The sequence below is a fragment of the Chrysemys picta genome, chromosome 3 (genome assembly GCF_011386835.1).
Source record: "Chrysemys picta bellii isolate R12L10 chromosome 3, ASM1138683v2, whole genome shotgun sequence".
Classification (NCBI taxonomy): Eukaryota; Metazoa; Chordata; order Testudines; family Emydidae; genus Chrysemys; species Chrysemys picta.
The window spans coordinates 125,525,774-125,546,708 of NC_088793.1; the positions used below are offsets into that span (position 1 = coordinate 125,525,774).

At 40.8% G+C, this 20,935-nt stretch overlaps 1 protein-coding gene across 3 annotated transcripts in view; it reads right to left on the reverse strand.

Moving 5' to 3' along the window:
• The window catches only part of RPS6KA2 (ribosomal protein S6 kinase A2), a 446,243-nt gene that overhangs the window by 89,645 nt on the left and 335,663 nt on the right, over positions 1–20,935 (reverse strand). For all 3 annotated transcript variants that reach the window (XM_065590436.1, XM_065590438.1, XM_065590437.1), the window contains 3 exons: positions 19,118–19,224; positions 5,669–5,706; positions 4,639–4,781 (listed from right to left, as the gene is read on the reverse strand). In XM_065590436.1, the coding sequence (XP_065446508.1) occupies positions 4,639–4,781; positions 5,669–5,706; positions 19,118–19,224 (288 nt within the window). The remainder of the gene's footprint in view (positions 1–4,638; positions 4,782–5,668; positions 5,707–19,117; positions 19,225–20,935) is intronic.

Here is a 20,935-nt window from a genome sequence, read left to right on the forward strand (position 1 = left end):
GTTAAACCCGGATTTTGCAAAGGAGGTAATCTTGCTGTGATGCTTAGTATTGAGCTAACCAGGTAAGTGTGTGTACACTCTACAGTCCTTAGTGTATAGAGCTCTGTAGTACAGTTAGGTTTAAGGCAAAAATTATCAGAGCAAAACATTCTGTGGCTGGCCAGAAGCAGAGTAAGATGTTCATTAGCATCTCCTTTCTCTACTTACAAATTCTGCAGGTGCAGCAACTAAAGAAAGGCACTTCACTTTATTCTTTATGCATTCCTACATTGCATATATAAGTATTAACACGTATCTTTTTACTTGGGATCTCTAGCCCAGTCATCGTTCACATCCCACCACATGCATATGAAGTTGTTTGTAGAGTGTCTAACTCTCTTCACTTCAGGAAAAACAAACAGCTTCCTCTAGGTCTGGAGCTCTGTAAATCAGCCAGAAATTCATACTAAGAGACCATTGTGACTACAGGCCTCCCAATAGATTTGCAGATGCTATCTCAATGACAGCCCAATCCACCAGGGATCTAGATCTATGGTGTTGTTACCAAATCTCTCATGGCGTAGCAGAAAATGGACTAGGTTTATACTCAACTTTTTAGCCATTTAAGTCAATTAACTTTTCATACCGATTCTCTCGGTGAAAAGCTTTTATAACACGACTAGAACGGACCTGTGAGCTGGTACCTGAAATCTCAGGTTTTAGGGGTGAGTGGCAGGCAGGAAGACAGAAAACAAAAGGAGTCTGGTCATGATAAGCCATACCTTTACACACCTTTACACCCCTTGGAACACATTTGTAAGTAGGCTCACGCCAGGTATCATCATTTACTAAGAGAGCATCAAGGATTGATGCTGTGTGTTTAAAGCAGGATATTGGAGCCAAGATACAAGATCTCATCTGGTATGACCATTCCTATGGACATGTACTATACTACCTTAAGCAAATTCCGAAACATTAATTGGCAAACTGTGGTATTTACATGATCATAAATACAGCAGGATAAGTAGCATTTTTGATTTACAAAGGTCTACCATCAAAGACTCAGACAGGCTATTGGTACTAAGTGAGGCAAGTTCTGGTTTCACAGAAGTCAACGGCAAAACCCCCATTGATTTCAAAGAGACCAGGATAACCTTGTCAGTTAAGATCATTTTGATAATAATAACGATAATGATTGTGATGCTGGTAAACCAGGTGCCAGCCCTTGCTAAGGCTGTAGGTGTCAGCTGAGCCAAATTCGTAGCTAGAAACCGGACCAGCTCACCTGTATGTTAATATTGATCAAGATGGTTGTTAAACTTCTAAGAATGTGTTTAATCTCTATAAAATGCTTGTAAGTTGCTACATGCAGTAATCTTACTTGTGATGTCTGTATCCCATGCTATAAAGTAGTATATAAGGTTTGGTTTAAAATTGTAAAATTGCCTGCTCTGAACTTGTGAACCAAGGCAGGAAAAGTGGTTCCCCTGCCCATGCAGAAGAACTATCAAGGCTAAATGGACCATTGTGGAACATCACAATGCACGGATTGGTTTAATGGCCCTCTTACACCCACAAAGGTGCTAGGTGCAAGAAAGCACATCCCATCCGCTTGAATTCAGAAAGAGGGAAATAAAGATTGCAGACAGGAAGATTTTTATCTCTTTGCTATTTGAACTCTTGCAAGGGCTGGAGCTAAGAAATAAAAAAAGCTGAGATCCCCAGGGACAATTTGGCTTAGCTCTAAAAAGACATTCAGTGCTGACAGATTCCTACATTTCTGTCACCTTTTGGAAACACAGACTGAACTCATTTGTGGATATATACTACCTGTTTTAACTTGTAAACAACTCTCATTTCTTTTTCCTAGTTAATAAATCCTTAATTAGTTTACTATGGGATTGGCTACCAGTGTTCTCTTTGGTATGAGATCTTGGGTACAAACTGGCCTGGGGTGACTGGTCTCTTGGGACTGGGAGCAACCTGAATATTTTATGATTTTTGGTGTAAGTGACCAATTATCACTAAGTCCAGCCTGTCTGGAGACTACATGGAGACTGTCTGGAACTACATGGTAAGACTGTTACAGTGATCCAGGAGTTCACATTTGTAACTGGTTGGTGAAATCTAATTATAGAACATACCACCAGTTCGGGGTGTCTTCCCTGCTTTTGTCAGTCTGCACTGATGTTGGCATTCTTGATCATGAGCCACTCCAGACAGCGTGACAGTAATAATAATATTTTAAACTGGACTTCAGCTTCAAAGTGCTTGACAAACTTAGATAAACACTTCAATTAGATGGGTAACTAAATATTATTTAGCTTGATTCTCCACTGTGCTTAAGAGAGGAGGCTGATGGAGACCTGGTCATAACTTCTCCAGTCTCAGCCAACTGGTCCTGGTGTAAGTTGAAGCTGCACGTTTCATCTTCTCCTCATCCCTTCGCTACTTCACCAGGCCCCCTGCCTCCTCTTATGTGAGACAATCTCTGGATGCTCCAAGTTCTCTTTGTGCCATGTAAAGCAGACTGGAGACTCTGTCCCTGTTATCTCCATTTTATACCTGTGAAATCTGAAGAAGAGACCTTTCTTCTTATGTGTCCAAGGACCCAGATGAAGTCAGAGTCAGAACCAAGATCAGAACTCATGAATTACTATCCTCCAGCCTGAACTCAGAACACAAGCCTTTCTATTGGTATTGATCCAAAAACAATGTTTGTTTCTGTGTTAACAGTATGACGCTGCTAATGCCGACTGACAGAACTTCATTAGTTCTTAATAAAGAGCTTTGCATCTTCAGTCTTGCTGCCCCTACCTACGCTTGTAATGGGCTGTTGTTCTGCTCAACTGCTCCTTTATATCCCACCTCTTCCAGCATTCCTTCCTACCATTTTTCACCATCACCAATCCCACTGCTCTCCTTTACTTGTACTGTTGTCCCAGGGCTTATTTGCTTTGATAATTTAGGGCCAGTTCCTGGGAGGTGCAGAGTACCCTCACCTCATATTGATGTCAGTGGTTGCGGAGGATGCTCAGCACCTCAGATCTGCTTTGCTCTAGACAAGCCCACATCCATAATAAAGTGGGAACAACACACTAGAGCTTGAACAGCTTGTTTAGATAGAATTACAATGTTCCCTTGGCAACCACTGACCCATCTCAGAGATTCCTATTTTGGGGCCAAGTCTTTGATCTCTTTTTATCCAGTCCATTTTGATCCTTGAATCTACATTTTATGTGCTTTGATCCTACATTGTGGCTCAAGTGAACAATCCCTTAAAATGGCGTATAATTCTTTTCCTCTTTATGCTGTTGCTGTATATTATGAACTGAAGCAAATGGTATAAAAGGAGACAAGGGAGTATCACTATTTGGTGACGGGTCTCATTGCTAGGGTAAATACCATTTTATCGCTATCATTTAGAACTTACTGCAGGGAACATATTTCTTATCCTATTGATCAAGACTTTGGATATGAATAATACACTTACATACATTTTCCATCAAGGTATGTACATGCCTCCAACTAGTATATTTTTTCATGTGAATTTGACAACACATTGCAAATTGCTTTGAGGTGAATTCTAACCAATATCTGAATATCACTTAATTCCTTCTGATCCTTAGATTATCTTAAGAACAGCTTCTCCACCAGAGTATGTTGGTTACAGTTCAAGGAAAATACCGCATAAGGAGATACAAAAAGAGGAAAATGCTAGCAGCAGATATCCTCCCTTACTTTTTGCTTATAGAAATCCCTTTTTACTGCTTCAATCCATTAATTATTAAAAGGAAAAAAGGTTAAAGTGATTAAAGCTTTTTTTTCTCTGAGGTGTCTCTGGCAGCACTCAAAGGCTTAAGCACCAGCTTACAGTTAAGATGCTTTTACTATCTCTATCTCATCTCTTTCTGTATTCCATTATCTTTTCCAATATATTAAGTCACTGAGGAGGGGAGTAGGAGAGAAAGAAACGGAGAAAAAAAGATTAAAAATACTGAGCACTATAATGATGCAAAGGAGACAATTAATAAAAGGAAGAAAGAGTGACATCATATGTGGCAAATATATCAATAATGAATTTTCCTTTAGTGGAAGCAGACCATGAAAAGTATGCTCCAAAAATAAGTATGTAATAAAATACCTTGGAAGGTTTAGTATATACTAGTAAGACAGAAGCCTTCAATTCACAGATGTAGACATTATTATCAATGACCCCCTTTTCTCTAAGTTTCTCTAAGAGGTCAGGGACATCCTATGGACAGATCCCACATGGGGAATTGCTTCCACTCAAGAACCAAGCTAGTAAATAACAAAACAGTGATCCTATTTATTCCTGGGGTGACTGTATTTTTCTAATCTTGTTCTGCCTATCTCTTTGGAATAAGGTTATCATGACTCATGGCAATCAATTATAACAGCCACCTTATGAGAGAATTGGAATGAGGGAGTGAGAAATTAGTGGCCATATGTCATCTCATATAATGTCAGAAGTAATTAGTTTCCTACTGCTGACGCCATGTGAACGATCAAAGCAATCATCACCCATTTATGTCCTCCTTACTACCAGTCCATTAATTGCTGAAAGTGAGCCCTCTTAGCCTGAAATATCCAGACAGCTGCCAAAAGAATGAAAAAAGAAACATAATTCATCCTTACCATTAGCACACCAAAGGACCACCAGTCTGCACTCTGCGTGTGTCCTCGCCGGTTGACCACCTCTGGGGCCATGTACTCTATTGTCCCACAGAATGAATACGCTCTCTTGTCATGGTCAATGGCCTCCTTGCTCAGGCCAAAATCTAGACATATTTTGTAAATAGATAGAACTCTTGTCAGATCTTGGTTTATGATTATAAACATTATCTCACATTTAAATATCATTTTTCATTCAAATGAAACCCAACAGCTTTCGACAGAGATGCAGAATACTGAATCCAACTGAGAATTGAATATTTACAGAAGTGCACATTCACGTAATGTGCAGTTTATGTGCACATAAGCACCAAAACATACTCAGAAGTTGGAAGTTACATTTGCCCGTGGCTATACACAAGCAAAATTCCTGCTTGCGTGTAGGTATTTGTACCCTGAAGTTGGGCACATGCATTTTTCCACACACTTCTGAAGATACGTCCCCAAGATGGCAGAGGTAATTTGGATAAGAGAATATAGTTACACCAGTTGGAATTTGCATAGGACATTGGAGTTAACACCCAATTCTTGCAAAAAATAACATGGAATTTCTAATCATCACAAGTGGACAAGCATGCAATGATGCCCACACCGCAGCTCCAAGGCAACAAAGGATGTCCATTCTAGACATCTTTTGGTTGCAGTCTAATCTGGAGCTAGAAGCCATACCAGAAGGGTGTGGTTGCAGGGACTCCTGGGTTAGAAGTCTGGAGCTGGAAGCCACAGCCAGGAGCCCAATTTTATCTGGAAAATGGTACTTCCTGCATGCACAGGGCCCTTATGCTACACCAGGCCAATGGTTCAGCAATGACCAGAGGGAATAATGTCAGCTACTGAATCATCAATCCCACTTCCTGCAGCCCCAAGGTTTTCTCTAGCAACCTCGTTCCAGCTACTGACCCAAGATCACAGCTTGATGCATGGAAACCAATGCAGTGCGTTGGCAGGCCTGTAGAGATTACGTTTCAGTGATCAAATGCTGTTCTTTACATACCTGTAATCTTAATGTGACCCTCTTCATCTAGGAGGATGCTGGAAGGGAAAAGGCAAAAAACAAAGAAGGATTATAAAGATACAAAGTACATTTAACAATAAAGAATAAAAAATGGTGAAAGAGGAAATATATACAAATTAAATATACATGTAGCCCGCCTCCTGCTTAGAGACTCCAGAGAAGAGAAAGATCCCCAGAAGCCCAAAGGTCTACATACCTATGTGCCTGAGACATGAACAGCCTATGCAAGCTGGATAATCAGCCTTACTGACAGGCCAAGGCAGCCAATTCCATGACTTGAATGTTTGGTTGGGTCTGCCCAGACACATGATCTGAGCCCAGAGAGACCCAGTGTTTGAAGGAAGGGAGCTGACTGCAGGGTGTCTGCTTTCAGCAACAGGAGTCACAGAGCTTTCCCTGCTCTTGAAGGAAAGGAGAGAAAGGTGCACAGAGAACCCAAGACTCTTTGGTTGCAAAGTGATCTACAGAGTCTTAAAAGGGAGAAATAAGTGGACTCTTCCACTCTTGAAGACCAGAGGTTCTCTGAGAGTGGGCTACACACATTTTTACAGTGTATCATCATCATCAAGGGTCAAACAAAAAACAAACAAATAATGCAAGTTAGCTTTAAGGCTGCCATTCTGTTCACGACTCCCCGGGATGGCTCAATGTTGCAACAATCTCAGAAGAGAAGTTAATTTTATCACATAGGATTTAAGTGTCATGTAAGCCTGTGAACCAATAGGCACAATGTGATAGGTTAATAAAAGAATGAGGTCATATCTCTTAGATCTACATGCAGAAGATTGAACCAACTGCATGGCACCACCTTGCCTTGGACCAGTTGGAGCACCCTTATACATCCAGGACTCAGTGAATGGAAGAGTATGAGGGGTTGGCCCAGAAATGAGATGTTGGAGGGAGGGAGTGTTGTCCCCTCTCTACCTCCAACATCACATGGGAAATCTGCTGAAAAGGTAATACAGCCACAAGGGAGGATTATGCAGTTCTCATCTCCCTAGATCCCTTCCAGTGAAATTTAACTCCAGAGGCAATGATCTGGTCATGCCATGAGTAAGTATGCTGAATTTCCATGCTTATATCAGCTTAAATTAGCCCATGAATATTGTTTATTTTGATATCTTTCGGTTTTAATAGTAGAAGTAAATACATTTTTATTTTCCTAAAGTTAAATTTAATTCAGCACGCATAACAGATTGAAAAGTGATGGCAGACTGACTTCACTGGTGAGGGAACATAGTAGAATCGTGATAGTGAGACTATGGATACCTACAAATCCAAATGAATTATTTGTTCCAAACTCAGTAAATAAATGCTGTGTCTTGAAGGAGCATGCTGCACAAGGGATTTATTTAGGGTGTTCACTTTATAAATTATTTTTACCATATGAAAACAGTAATATGGAGTATTTAATCTAATTGCTGATTCATGTGTTGAAGAAGATCTAACTCTTATCTCCTGACTGCTTGTGGTCCATAAAAAGATTCTACTGCACTTTTCAGAACAGTAGGGATGTTAATACTAGTCTCTTGGTCAAATTCCATCATGGGTAATTGCATTTTACCCACCTAAATTTCCTTACTATACCAATTGGATCTGACATAATTCTTTACTTCCGGCCCTAAACTATGCTGTAGTGTTTCTATGCACAGTTGAATTTATATTTTCAACACTGAAGGCAGCTCTCTTTTCAGTGATGTGAAGTGATTCCTCGTTATGTGATCATAATATATTTCACTATTCAAAAATATTTGTGTGGAAAAACTAGAGATTCTTCTCATTTGTAGTGTGATTTTGATAACAGGGAAACATTTTCACTTTCCCCACTATCATAAGCAATTTTTTTTTAATAACAATTGCAAAAAACACCAAAACGCAACCTTGGAGTTATAACCTCGTGTTTTCATATATTTGCTCCAGGCTAACATTTGCTGTTTTCACAGAAGCATTCTGACATGAAACATGAAGGCAGCCAGCAAAAATCACCTTTAGTTTTTGTGGAAACAAGAAAGAATGTTGAAACAGAATTGTGACTCATAACTTGTAAGGATATTAATTTTGTAGCCCTAATGTGGTCAGCACTCCTTTAATCAACAATTAGATTAAATATGTAAAGTTAGTAGTCAACCACATTGTCTCTCTTTATATTCCCATCCTCTCAGACCTTCAGATCATCATAATACATATTAAAAAAAAACATAATAGAAGCAAAACTGATACATTAGTATATAGATGCAGAAAATGTTGTCTTTGTACTAAAACATAATTAAACAGAAGATCATCTGTAATGCATTTGTAGGTTGGGGACAGACTATTATAGAGTATAATTCAACATCAAAGGCTGACAGCTTAGTCACTATTATTGCTCAATAAGTAAAGCTGCTTCTTTTCCATCACCTCCGACCTTCCTGAGGAAGCGTGATTTTTAAGCACTAGCCATGTAACAGGCATGTTTACATATGCACTAGTGATAATCTTCTCTCCACAAGAGGATTACACTGAGGCCTTGGCTACACTTGCGAGTTACAGCGCTGTAAAGGCTCCCCCAGCACTGTAACTCAGTCCCCATCCACACTGGCAAGGCATTTGCAGCGCTGTATCTCCGTGGTTGCAGCGCTGCATGTACTCCACCTCTCTGAGAGGAATAGAGAGTATTGCGCTGCCGCTGCAGCGCTAGTGTGGCAGCCCAATGCGCTGTGAATGGCCTCCAGAATTATTCGGCAGTATCCCACAATGCATGTTCTAGTCACTCTGGTCATCAGTTCAAACTCTACTGCCCTGGCCTCAGGTAACCAACCATGTGACCCACCCTTTACATTCCCCGGGAATTTTAAAAATCCCCTTCCTGTTTGCTCAGCCTGGCGTGGCGTGGAGTGCTATCAGCGAATCTTTCCAGGTGACCATGCCTCCACGCGCCAAGCAAGCCCCAGCATGGAGCAATGGCGAGTTGCTGGACCTCATCAGTGTTTGGGGGGAGGAAGCTGTCCAGTCCCAGCTGCGCTCCAGCCGTAGGAATTACAATACCTTCGGGAAGGTATCAAAGGACATGATGGAAAGGGCCATGACCGGGACACCCTGCAGTGCAGGATTAAAGCGAAGGAGCTGCGGAGTGCCTACCACAAAGCCCGTGATGCAAACGGCCGCTCGGGTGCTCCCCCCCGCGACCTGCCGATTCTACAAAGAGCTGGTTGCGATACTTGGGGTTAACCTCACCTCCACTCCGAGCACCACCATGGATACTTCAGAGCCGGTGGGGGCGGGGTGGGAGGAGGAGGAAGAGGAGGAAAACGGGAGTGATGGTGGTGGGCCAGATGGAGACACCCCGGAATCCCTGGAGCCATGCAGCCAGGAGCTCTTCTCGAGCCAGGAGGAAGATAGCCAGTCGCAGTGGCCGGTACTTGGTGGAGGACAAACAGAAGAGCAGGTTCCCGGTAAGCGGGTTTTTTTTTTCGGGAAGGAATTTTTTTGGTGCGGGCTCTTTGGGAGAGGAGGGTTAGGCATGCATGCCTAGATGCGGAATAGTGCATTGATATAGTGTATCACATCGTGGTAATCAGCCTCGGTAATCTCCTCAAATGTCTCATCCAGAACGTGTGCAATGCGCTTGCACAGGTTTATCAGGAGAGCCACCGTGGTCCTTGTCCCAGCCAGGCTAACGTGTCCGCGCCACTGTGCCGCGAGGGGCGGCGGGACCATTGCTACACACAGGCAAGCTACATATGGGCCAGGGCGGAAACCGCATTGGAGATATCGTCCAGGACGAACTCCTGTGGAAAATGTTGGGACAGTGTTCAGTGTAGGTGCTCCCTGAAGCTGTTGGCTTTCCCCAAGGCACAGAAACCCAGAGGACAGTGCAGCCCTGAAACAATCAGTCCCCCTTACTCACCATTTTGAGGCTCCCGTGGGATGTGTGCGCTCTGTTTCGGACGGGAAAATTATGCTATTGTGTAGACCCTGTGTATTTTCTACTCCTTAAGTGTGGGGGGGATTTATTAAATAAAAATGAGCAAACACACCAAAGCACTATCTACTGTATAGAGAGTGGGAGAGAGAGAGAAAGAACATTGTAATATTTTAAGTAATGGGAGACACTCAGACCCTATGGCAAGGAGGGTCTAGACAGAGGAGATTAGAAAGAATTCTTGTTTGCAATGCAGGAGATGAGATTCCCTGCATCAGGCTCCACAGATTTGATAGACTATGCTCCTGTCCCTGTTGCATTACCACTAAGACCTCCACTGAGGGGATAAGTCATGTTCAACGTTCCTGCTACATTTTCTTTGTATTTAGCAGGCTACAAACTCCACTGAGTGCTACACTTTTGTCACTGACACCTGCAACTTACACTTGCCCAAGGACAAAATGGGGAGGGAGTGTGTGGATGGATGCACATGTGCACACAGAGTAATTTGTCCCCTTACAATGTATAAAATATACAGAACTCCATATTTATGAACCAAAAATTACATTGGAGGGGAAAAAAGGAAAATAAGCTATCAATTTGAAGGAAAAACATGCTCATTATTGCAATGAATCAATTTAAGATTAGTGAAGCAGCCACTGTATCCGCCACTAATTATCCTGACTGAAACAACTGGCATTTAGTAAACTTCACCAGTAATTGTGGAAACATACCTCTTCTTCGATCAGTCTTCCTGTCTTGTCTCTTTATGTTTTATTCTTTTTACAGTTCCTTTTTACTCTACACTATCATTAACCGAAAGCTCTATTGTGACAATCACAATTATTTCAGCTACTGCATATGAGATGCACAAACCAGAACTACACTACTTTAGTTTTCAGGGGGAGAAAAAAAAAGGAAATCAGATATTGTTAATATGATTCAGGCATGGGAAAAAAAAATCTTTCTTCCAATTCAATGGTTTGAAATTATAACAATGGAAGAGGAAGAACAGATAAGCAAGTTATACTAGGTTATAATTCCACTGAGGATGCCGATGGTATCACAAAACCCTAAGATGGAACTTCTTTATATTCAATTTTTGCATAATTATTTTTTCAATGTAAGGTTAGAAAGCATCGGTGTAAAACTATGGCTCTTCACATTCTATATTTCACAATTAGTAATAAATAAATAATAATAATAATAATAATTTGCACTTCTCTAGTAATTTCAATTTTAAGATCTTAAAACACAAACAATGAATTTAATTGTTGACAGCCTGAACCAACACCTATTGCCCTTCACTGGATCAGGCCCTGAGGTAGGGGAGTACATTAATCTCCATTTTACAGACAGGGACAGTAGAGTGACATGCCCAAGGTCACACAGGATGTTTGCAGCAGAGCTGGGATTACAACTGACAGCTGAAGTCCACGGCTGAATCTTAAACACAAAAAATCCTCTCCATTGGATAGTGACATTACTGTATATCTCAAATCAATACTAAAATGATTCTGTCTGTGACACGTAGCAATTTCTGAATCTGTTTTTTGTTCTGATCTGTGTCTTCTAGGCTTCACTTTGAGCTTTAGGTTCAAACAAGCCTGAACGCAGAATCAAACTCAGCCAAAACTACCAAATTTGGCCTGGCCTGGCGCCAAAATCATGTGGAACTTTTCAAGGTTTTCATGATTTTGGTCAGATTTGCTCCATACTTAGGTCAGGCTTTCATGAAATATAACCTAGATTTCATGCTTTTCTGCAAACTTGGCCAGATGTTCTGGTTGCTAAGAAAATCTGAAACACCATTTGAGTTTCATCTAGTTGCAGGTTTTGTTATGAAAGTTCCTCACAGCTCCAGAGATCAAAATCTCTTCAGAAAACAGGAGACACTCACAAATTTAGGATGTCATCACATTGTATTATGTGGTTATTGTTGTACAATATTTGTATCATGTCACCCAACCTCAGCACTGCAGATTCTTCATCCAAATTCATTTGTTATGTAACTCCAGTGCAGTCAATGAAGACAATGAAGAGTTACAACAGAATTACATCAAGTATGAATTCGGTCCTTTGCACCACAAAAGTAAGAAAATTACCCATGACTTCTTGGTAGGAGGTAGAGGTAGGAGGTAGAGCTACTCTCCCAAATCCTTCATACTACTTTAACCACACCATCAATACAAGCATACATGTTCATGTACAGGTTTCATGAACTGTGCATGTTTTTTTGGCATTTAATGGCTGCATTTAAGGGTTCGATTCTGCCATTCTTACATTGAATCATACTTTACTACACAAATAATCCCATTGGTTTCAATGGGACTGAGCAATTACCTTATTACATGAGTAGTTTCATTGAAAACAAGGAGATCACTCATGCAGAAAAGTATTATTTAATGTAGAAGTCAGAATTAAATGGTAAACAACTTGAAGGAAGAAGCATTTTTGGCAAATAAAAGTTGAGCCAGAAAGACCAATTTTTGGCTATTTAGATTAGATCTTCTAGTTCTCAGCATCACAACATTTCCTGGTGTGCAGAGGTTGCACTTAAAAACTTGTCAATTGTCTTAGGTGGTTAATAACACTAACTCAGTATTTGTAATTTTCTCTAGATATTTGTATGAGGAACATAGAGAAGCAAAGGGAACACTGCTAATATTAAAGGTAATATTATCTGGTAATCTAAGGCGAAATAGAAAGTTTTAAAGAGTGACCATCCTAACAGTTTCTAAAAATGGTATCCAGTAATTCTTTATTGATAGCAAGAATGGAAAGTTAAAAAATATTCCAGATATTTACAGTTAAAACTAATACTTACTAGTAAATCATCACCTTAAAAGACCATATATAAAAACAGTACATGGGGCAGTTGGAAATTCAGGCTTGTCTGAGATTTTATGATGTGATGTAAACCATCAAGCCAATGTTGCACTCAGCACACATATGGGATTGTACCATTTTAACTATGCTGGTATAGTTAAAGCAGTACCAACATTTGTGTGTAGACAAGCCCTTAGCTACACCAATGTAATCATAAGGATTCCCTTGTATAGCTTTTATTTACTATGTGTTCTGAGTGATTTATTATAGACTGAACTGGTAGCACTGCCTATTATTAAAGTTGCTGACATCCCATTATAAGACTCTGTTCCAGTTATTTAAAACACTGGTCTACAATTTTTGAGACGTCGTCTGCTTCAGAGATAAAATGTGCTATTTATTATGTATTTTGATGCGCTGAATTCAAATATGACAATTAAAACAATTGATTGGCTACTGTTTCTAAGATATTTAAGTTTTTACATTTTATGTCTATGTCTATTGTGTAGATAGTAGAGTTTTAATCATAAATTGTACACCTAGGTCTTTTCATGTGTTTATGGTTGCTTTACATGATAATATTTCACCTGTCCTGTTTATATAACTCTTTAAAAATCAGCAAAAGGGTTATATAAATAAAATTTATTATGAAACAAAAGACAAAAAACTATTATGTACATAGTTTAGTCCTATTCAGTGTCTACTCGGCGCTTCTTGGCTGGTCTCTTGTATTCATTAAATGGAGCATCTCTTGTCACTGTCCAGCAATAGTCTGCAAGCATTGATGGGCTCCATTTGCCCTGATAGCGTTTCTGAATTGTTGCAATGTCCTGGTGAAATCGCTCGCCGTGCTCGTCGCTCACTGCTCCGCAGTTCGGTGGAAAAAAATCTAGATGAGTGTGCAAAAAATGTATCTTTAGTGACATGTTGCAACCAAGGCTTTTGTATGCCTTGAGGAGGTTTTCCACCAACAACCTGTAGTTTTCTGCCTTGTTTCTGAGAAAATGTATTGCCACTAACTGGAAGGCTTTCCATGCCGTCTTTTCCTTGCCATGCAGTGCATGGTCAAATGCATCATCTCGAAGAAGTTCACGAATCTGAGGACCAACAAAGACACCTTCCTTTATCTTAGCTTCACTTAACCTTGGAAATTTTCCATGGAGGTACTTGAAAGCTGCTTGTGTTTTGTCAATGGCCTTGACAAAATTCTTCATCAGACCCAGCTTGATGTGTAAGGGTGGTAACAAAATCTTCCTTGATTCAACAAGTGGTGGATGCTGAACACTTTTCCTCCCAGGCTCCAATGACTGTCGGAGTGGCCAATCTTTCTTGATGTAGTGGGAATCTCTTGCACGACTATCCCATTCGCAGAGAAAACAGCAGTACTTTGTATATCCAGTCTGCAGACCAAGCAAGAGAGCAACAACCTTCAAATCGCCACAAAGCTGCCACTGATGTTGGTCACAGTTTATGCACCTCAAAAGTTGTTTCATGTTGTCATAGGTTTCCTTCATATGGACTGCATGACCAACTGGAACTGATGGCAAAACATTGCCATTATGCAGTAAAACAGCTTTAAGACTCGTCTTCGATGAATCAATGAACAGTCTCCACTCATCTGGATCGTGAATGATGTTGAGGGCTGCCATCACACCATCGATGTTATTGCAGGCTACAAGATCACCTTCCATGAAGAAGAATGGGACAAGATCCTTTTGACGGTCACGGAACATGGAAACCCTAACATCACCTGCCAGGAGATTCCACTGCTGTAGTCTGGAGCCCAACAGCTCTGCCTTACTCTTGGGTAATTCCAAATCCCTGACAAGGTCATTCAGTTCACCTTGTGTTATGAGGTGTGGTTCAGAGGAGGAGGATGGGAGAAAATATAGGGTCCTGTGACATTGATGGTTCAGGACCAGAAGTTTCATCCTCTTCCTCGTCTGACTCAAGTGAGAATGATTCTGGTGCATCAGGAACCGGCAGTCCTTCTCCGTGGGGTACTGGGCGTATAGCTGATGGAATGTTTGGATAATGTACAGTCCACTTTTTCTTCTTTGACACACCTTTCCCAACTGGAGGCACCATGCAGAAGTAACAATTGCTGGTGTGATCTGTTGGCTCTCTCCAAATCATTGGCACTGCAAAAGCCATAGATTTCCTTTTCCTGTTCAACCACTGGCGAAGATTTGTTGCACAAGTGTTGCAGCATATGTGTGGGGCCCATCTCTTGTCCTGATCTCCAATTTTGCAGTCAAAATAAAAGTGATAGGCTCTCTTAACCATAGTGGTTATACTGCACTTTTGTGATGCAAAAGTCACTTCACCACAAACATAGCAGAAGTTATCTGCACTGTTCTCACAAGTACGAGGCATCTCTGCTCACTTTGGCTAAACAGAAATGTGTCCCTTTGCAAAATCAAACACTGACAAATAAGAGAGCACGACACTGTATGATTTCTAGAGCTGATACAGGGCAATTTGTTCAGCAGAGTGATGTAAGCTTTGTTATGATTGCATCATCCATGACTTCTAGGAATAACATGGTGCAATTCATATCATGTATGACGCAATACCAGCTTCAGATTGCATCATTCATTGTTTTGCCTAAAAAGCAAGTACTGTCCAAACCCAGTCATAGATTTATTCATAGATCCAGCCAAAGATGTATTTTAGTCATTTCTGGTTTAAATTGAGATCCCTTCCCTTTATAACTCACTTATCCTCCGCCATTCCCAAGTCAAGGGTCGTATATACTGACCCAATAGCATATCTTGAAAACTAGAGCCAATCAACAATTTTAAGCATCATTTTCATTCTCAGTGACCCAGAATTAGTAAAGTTTGACTACATTTATTTTAGAAGCATTTTGGCTGTAGAGCAGTGTAATCTTTGCCAAACTTCACGTGTTTGGGCTAAAATTTTCCATGTCTGCCTCAGGTTGAATTTTTTTTGGGGGTGGTGGGGGAGGTCAAAATTTCATCCAAAACAGGCACCAGGGAGGAGGAAGTTGCTTTATTCAAATGCAAAGGTGACCTGAGAAGATATGAGCCAGATCTGTGGGAGGAGTAGATTGTGACAAGGAACCTGGGAGGTGGGGGAAAGCTGGGGGGAGACTGGGAGCCACGGAACAAAATTTGGACTAGCTGTGCAAGAAGACTGGAAGCTGGAGAGAAAAACAGAGTGGAATGACTCCACTGAATGAGGGAGGAGTCCTATGGAAAAATAATATGTGATAATGTAATTAAAAACTCTATCATAATACAAGGGGGTCGAATAAAGGTTGCTTAGGGAATCTTAATTCTTGCATTTCCTAACTTTTGAGTACTTAACTTTGCAACCTTACTAATGATCTTTTAATTTCGCTCTTTTAAGGATGAAATTCTGAGATGTATTTGTACCTCAGCTTTTTGACTGGATAGTACTATAAAGACAACAGAGGGCCTATCTAACACAGGTTCGGCTCCACTGATGTTTGCACAGTGGGAGCCGTAGTGTAAATGGGCTACCAACACAGTTTTTTTGAGCACCATGTTGACTAGGTTTACTATAAGCAGGATTAGGTGACATGAGGATGAATAACAGCATTAGCAGCTAGTGGGCTCTCTACATTATAGCTCCCAACACTGCTAAAACCGGTTCAGTTTATTTCATCTTTGGAGGCCTATTAGTCCCACTGTCAGCCTATTTTGGCTTTTAAGGGGCCTAATGAGCCTGTTCTCATTTTTGTGGTCACTTTACCATTAACTCTGGACTTTCTTGTATTTCTAACTTTTTTGTTTGTTAAACAAAACTTCACTCTCATGTGCCTACAAATTTAACTACACCTTAACTCAGCTTTTTAAATGGGTTTGTAGTAGGATGATTTTCTAGTAGTGATTCAGCACTTCACAGGTTGATCTGAAGCAACAGGCAGTGGAGAATGTGCCATTCCTCAACAAAAGAAGCAATGTCATCAAGTAGAGCACATTAGCACGATTTTCAATTAGCGCAATCAGAATCAAAGATCACAAACACTATTTTATTTATTTATTTATTTGTTAGCTTTTCTATGGTGCTCATGAATGCAGTATGTGATTGCCTAGCAAACATGAATCAACTAAGCACCAAAACAAAATAAAATCAAAAGGGTTGCTGGCAGATAGAGAAAGAAAAACATATGGCACTTGTTACTGATGACAGATGTTCTTTTATATTTGATATTTGGTAATAAAGTGATACATTTATTCCTTTAGATGTTTAATTCAGTGGGGGTGACTTTCTGCATTTGATAAATTTCTGGTTCTTATTTTCATTTAACCAAAAATGACTGGAAGTTTTAGTAATTTGTGAAATGGTCTTTTGAGTAAATGACAGATAGTTTCAGTCATGTCATTATCTACTGGTTTGTCAAAATGACCAATATATACATGAAACTGAATTTGAAGGTTATGTAATTTGTATCATATTTGTGGATAAACAAGCTTCCTGCCCTCAACTCTTCACTCCTACAAAATCAAGCTTCCAATTTTCTTGGCCTCTTCTTTCCTTCACAAGTATGAAACGGATTACACACCACTCTAAAGAAATAATTGCATTTATTTAAATTGCATGGTATATAGGGAAAGAATATTGCTATGTTCTTAGAGTTTGGAGCATAAAGGATAGTGAGACTGGTTCTGTTTCTGCACTACCCTGTAATCTCCTTTCATAGATTTTTAGATTCTAGGACTGGAAGGGAGCTCAAGAGGTCATCAAGTCCAGTCCCCTACCCTCATGGCAGGACCAAATACTGTCTAGACCATCCCTGACAGACATTTATCTAACCTACTCTTAAATATCTCCAGAGATGGAGATTCCACAACCTCCCTAGGCAATTTATTCCAGTGTTTAACCACTCTGACAGTTAGGAACTTTTTCCTAATGTCCAACCTAAACCTCCCTTGATGCAGTTTAAGCCCATTGCTTCTTGTTCTATCCTTAGAGGCTAAGGTGAACAAGTTTTCTCCCTCCTCCTTATGACACCCTTTTAGATACCTGAAAACTGCTATCATGTCCCCTCTCAGTCTTCTCTTTTCCAAACTAAACAAACCCAATTCTTTCAGCCTTCCTTCATAGGTCATGTTCTCAAGACCTTTAATCATTCTTGTTGCTCTTCTCTGGACCCTTTCCAATTTCTCCACATCTTTCTTGAAATGCGGTGCCCAGAACTGGACACAATACTCCAGTTGAGGCCTAACCAGCGCAGAGTAGAGCGGAAGAATGACTTCTCGTGTCTTGCTCACAACACACCTGTTAATGCATCCCAGAATCACGTTTGCTTTTTTTGCAACAGCATCACACTGTTGACTCATATTTAGCTTGTGGTCCACTATAACCCCTAAATCCCTTTCTCCCATATTCCTTCCTAGAAGTCTCTTCCCATTCTGTATGTGTGAAACTGATTGTTCCTTCCTAAGTGGACCACTTTGCATTTGTCTTTGTTAAACTTCATCCTGTTTACCTCAGACCATTTCTCCAATTTGTCCAGATCATTTTGAATTTTGACCCTATCCTCCAAAGCAGTTGCAATCCCTTCCAGTTTGGTATCATCTGCAAACTTAATAAGCGTACTTTCTATGCCAATATCTAAGTCATTGATGAAGATATTGAACAGAGCCGGTCCCAAAACCGACCCCTGCGGAACCCCACTTGTTATACCTTTCCAGCAGGATTCGGAACCATTAATAACTACTCTGAGTACAGTTATCCAGCCAGTTATGCACCCACCTTATAGTAGCCCCATCTAAGTTGTATTTGCCTAGTTTATCGATAAACCTGAATATTTCATTAAAAAGGTTCATAACTTTTAAAGGTTGAAGCACGTTTTATTAAAATTGGCATGGAACATGTATGCTAAGCACAAGTCAACTGGAACAGAGCAACAACCAAAAATATCAGCTGATTCCCAGTCATCTCACTATGAGTGTCATTTGCTTTATTTCAGCAAAAAAAGGGAACACTAGCATTTTAGAAACAGTAAACTTACTCTTGGCAAAATTTAGCTAACATCACTGAATAGTTTGTAAACCAGCAGGATTAAGGCCAGTTTATATTGGTTCGCTGCTACAAACAGAAGTAAACTTGTTTCAATCGAGAAAAGAACTTTAGGGTCAAAATCTGATCTGCATTAAAATGGTACAAATCCAGAGTTATGGAGTTATTCTAGATTCACCTTATCTGGGACCTTATTCCATACTCTGTTTTGAACTGAGATAATTTATCAAGTCAAAATCAATAGGGAACCCACTCTGTGTGATTATATAATGCTGGACTGTAGCAGATGTTGTGTCACGTCATGCTGAAGTGGTAGGGTAGGAAGGCTGGTTGAATAGGTAAGGCATTGGGATGAGACTCAAGAGACCAGAGTGCAATTTCTGGCTCACCACAGCCCCCCTCTAGAATAACCTTGTGCTAGTCACTTGATCAACACTGTGCCTCAGTTCCCTATCTATAAAATGGGTAAATACCTACCTCATAGGGGTGTTGAGAATAAAATCTAGTAATGATGGTGAGATGCTCAGATATATGATGATGGGGGTGCTACAAATACTCAAATAAGAAAAGGAAAAAGATACTTAAGGACTTTCTTTGGCATTTTGTGACTTACTAAAATAACAAGGAAGTGATTTAAAAGGTTCATATATATATTTTCAGTTAATTTATTTTCCTTAACTTACTTTTCTGGTTTTAGATCCCTGTAAATAATTCCAAGACTATGGAGGTGGTCTAAAGCCAAGGCCAGCTCAGCTAAGTAGAACTTGACATCCTCTTCTGTAAACATTACCTAGCCAGAAAGAAAAGAACAAGAAGTCTTAATCACTGTCTGATAACAGGTTGATTTGCTTCAAACAGCTGCACGGGAGAATTCTCTGACTCAGGATTGCAAGAAAGACCATCATATCAAATTCAATTTGTCAGTATTTGTCTGCACTCACATTAACCCTCCTCACCGGGTTCTCCTGGTTACATGACAAAATTCTGTTCATTCAGCTGTGTTTTCCTCTCCCTTAAATCATGCTGCTTTCATTCTTGTTTTTAGTCAGTTCAGCTGACATTACATACTAATATAAATCAGGGCTGAGCCATAGTCTATTGACGTCAATGGCAAAAAGTCAACAATGCACAGCCAGGCCCTTAGTACCTGCATTCATCCTTGTTTACTAAAATCTTGGCACGTGGTTCCCAAATTCCCACAAGCTGAGATATGGACCTAGTTTGTGTAGAAGTGAACTGAAATGCTTTGTGTTTTATAAAATGACTTATATTTAGTTCCAAAATATTAACAGAATATGCAGCATGCGTAGACTTAGGACCCAATCAAAAAAACCCTCCATTGAAGTCAATAGGAGTTTTTCCATTGACTTCAGAGGGCTTGGGCTCTTAGTTATGACAAGCTCCTCTTTTATTTACCTGCTGAGACATATGTTTGATATCAGATTCATCCTGGTGACATGAGACACAGAACACAGTAAAAGCCACAGGCAAAACGCCTACAGGGCCAGACATGGCTCCCCCACTAGTCTAGCCTGGGGCGACAGCAAACCCCTGGGGAGCCTGACTGGTAAGGTATGGCAACTGCAGGTACTAGCTGTGAGGCAGAACTCAGGGAGCTGAGCAGCAGCTGCAGTTTACCCAGCTGGCTGCTTCTGAAGCATCACTTGGGGACGTGGGATAATGCTGTCTTCTAGAGACATTGCTGGCAGCCAGCCAGAAGTGGTCTTCCTCCGGGTGCTGGTGGCTCAAGTCCTGGCCACGTACAGACTTGTTCCTTTGGTGGCTGCAGCAGCTCTTACCACATCTCCAGGAGGGCAGGGGAGCGGGGAGGAATATGGGGAAACCTGTGAGGAAGGAAGGGAATGGAGACAAGCAGAGATGCCCTTTCCAGGAGCAAGGAAGCAGGGAGAGGAGCAGGTACACAGCTGCGACAGGTGAGAGAAGAACTGCTAGTACCAAGGAAAGGTGGTGGCTCTTGGTCTACTCAGACTCCCAACAGCTGCTACAGGGGACAGTACTATCCACATTCTGCAGGTTGCTGCCTGGTTAGCTTGCACAGCTGCCACACCCTGTGCCTTGTGTTCTGTCTCACGGCTATGTCCAATCCCCACCTCCAGCTGTTGCTTCTCTCCAGCAGCCAGAGCCAGCATGCTGCCATGTGCCCCAGGTTAAACTCCTTGGGATTTGTAATGCCACTGGCAATAGTCCCAGACAAGGGTTCTGTCAGAGACTTGTAATCTCCGATGAGCTCAGCCAATGGTGTCATTGGAATAACATCCTCTGCCACTGTCTCTGCCAGGTGCTAGGTAGAACCAAATTCAATCTAGAATTTAAAATATTGTAATACGTTTAAAAAAAAAAAACCTATTTGCTGTCATTGCTCTATGTGAATTTAAAAAGTCAATTTTCAGGTGAGAGCAATGCTTTAAGAATTTGGCTTGCATTATTCACATGCACCTTCTCTTTCTCTCCCCCCTCCCTCCCCCCCGTATTTGCACCTT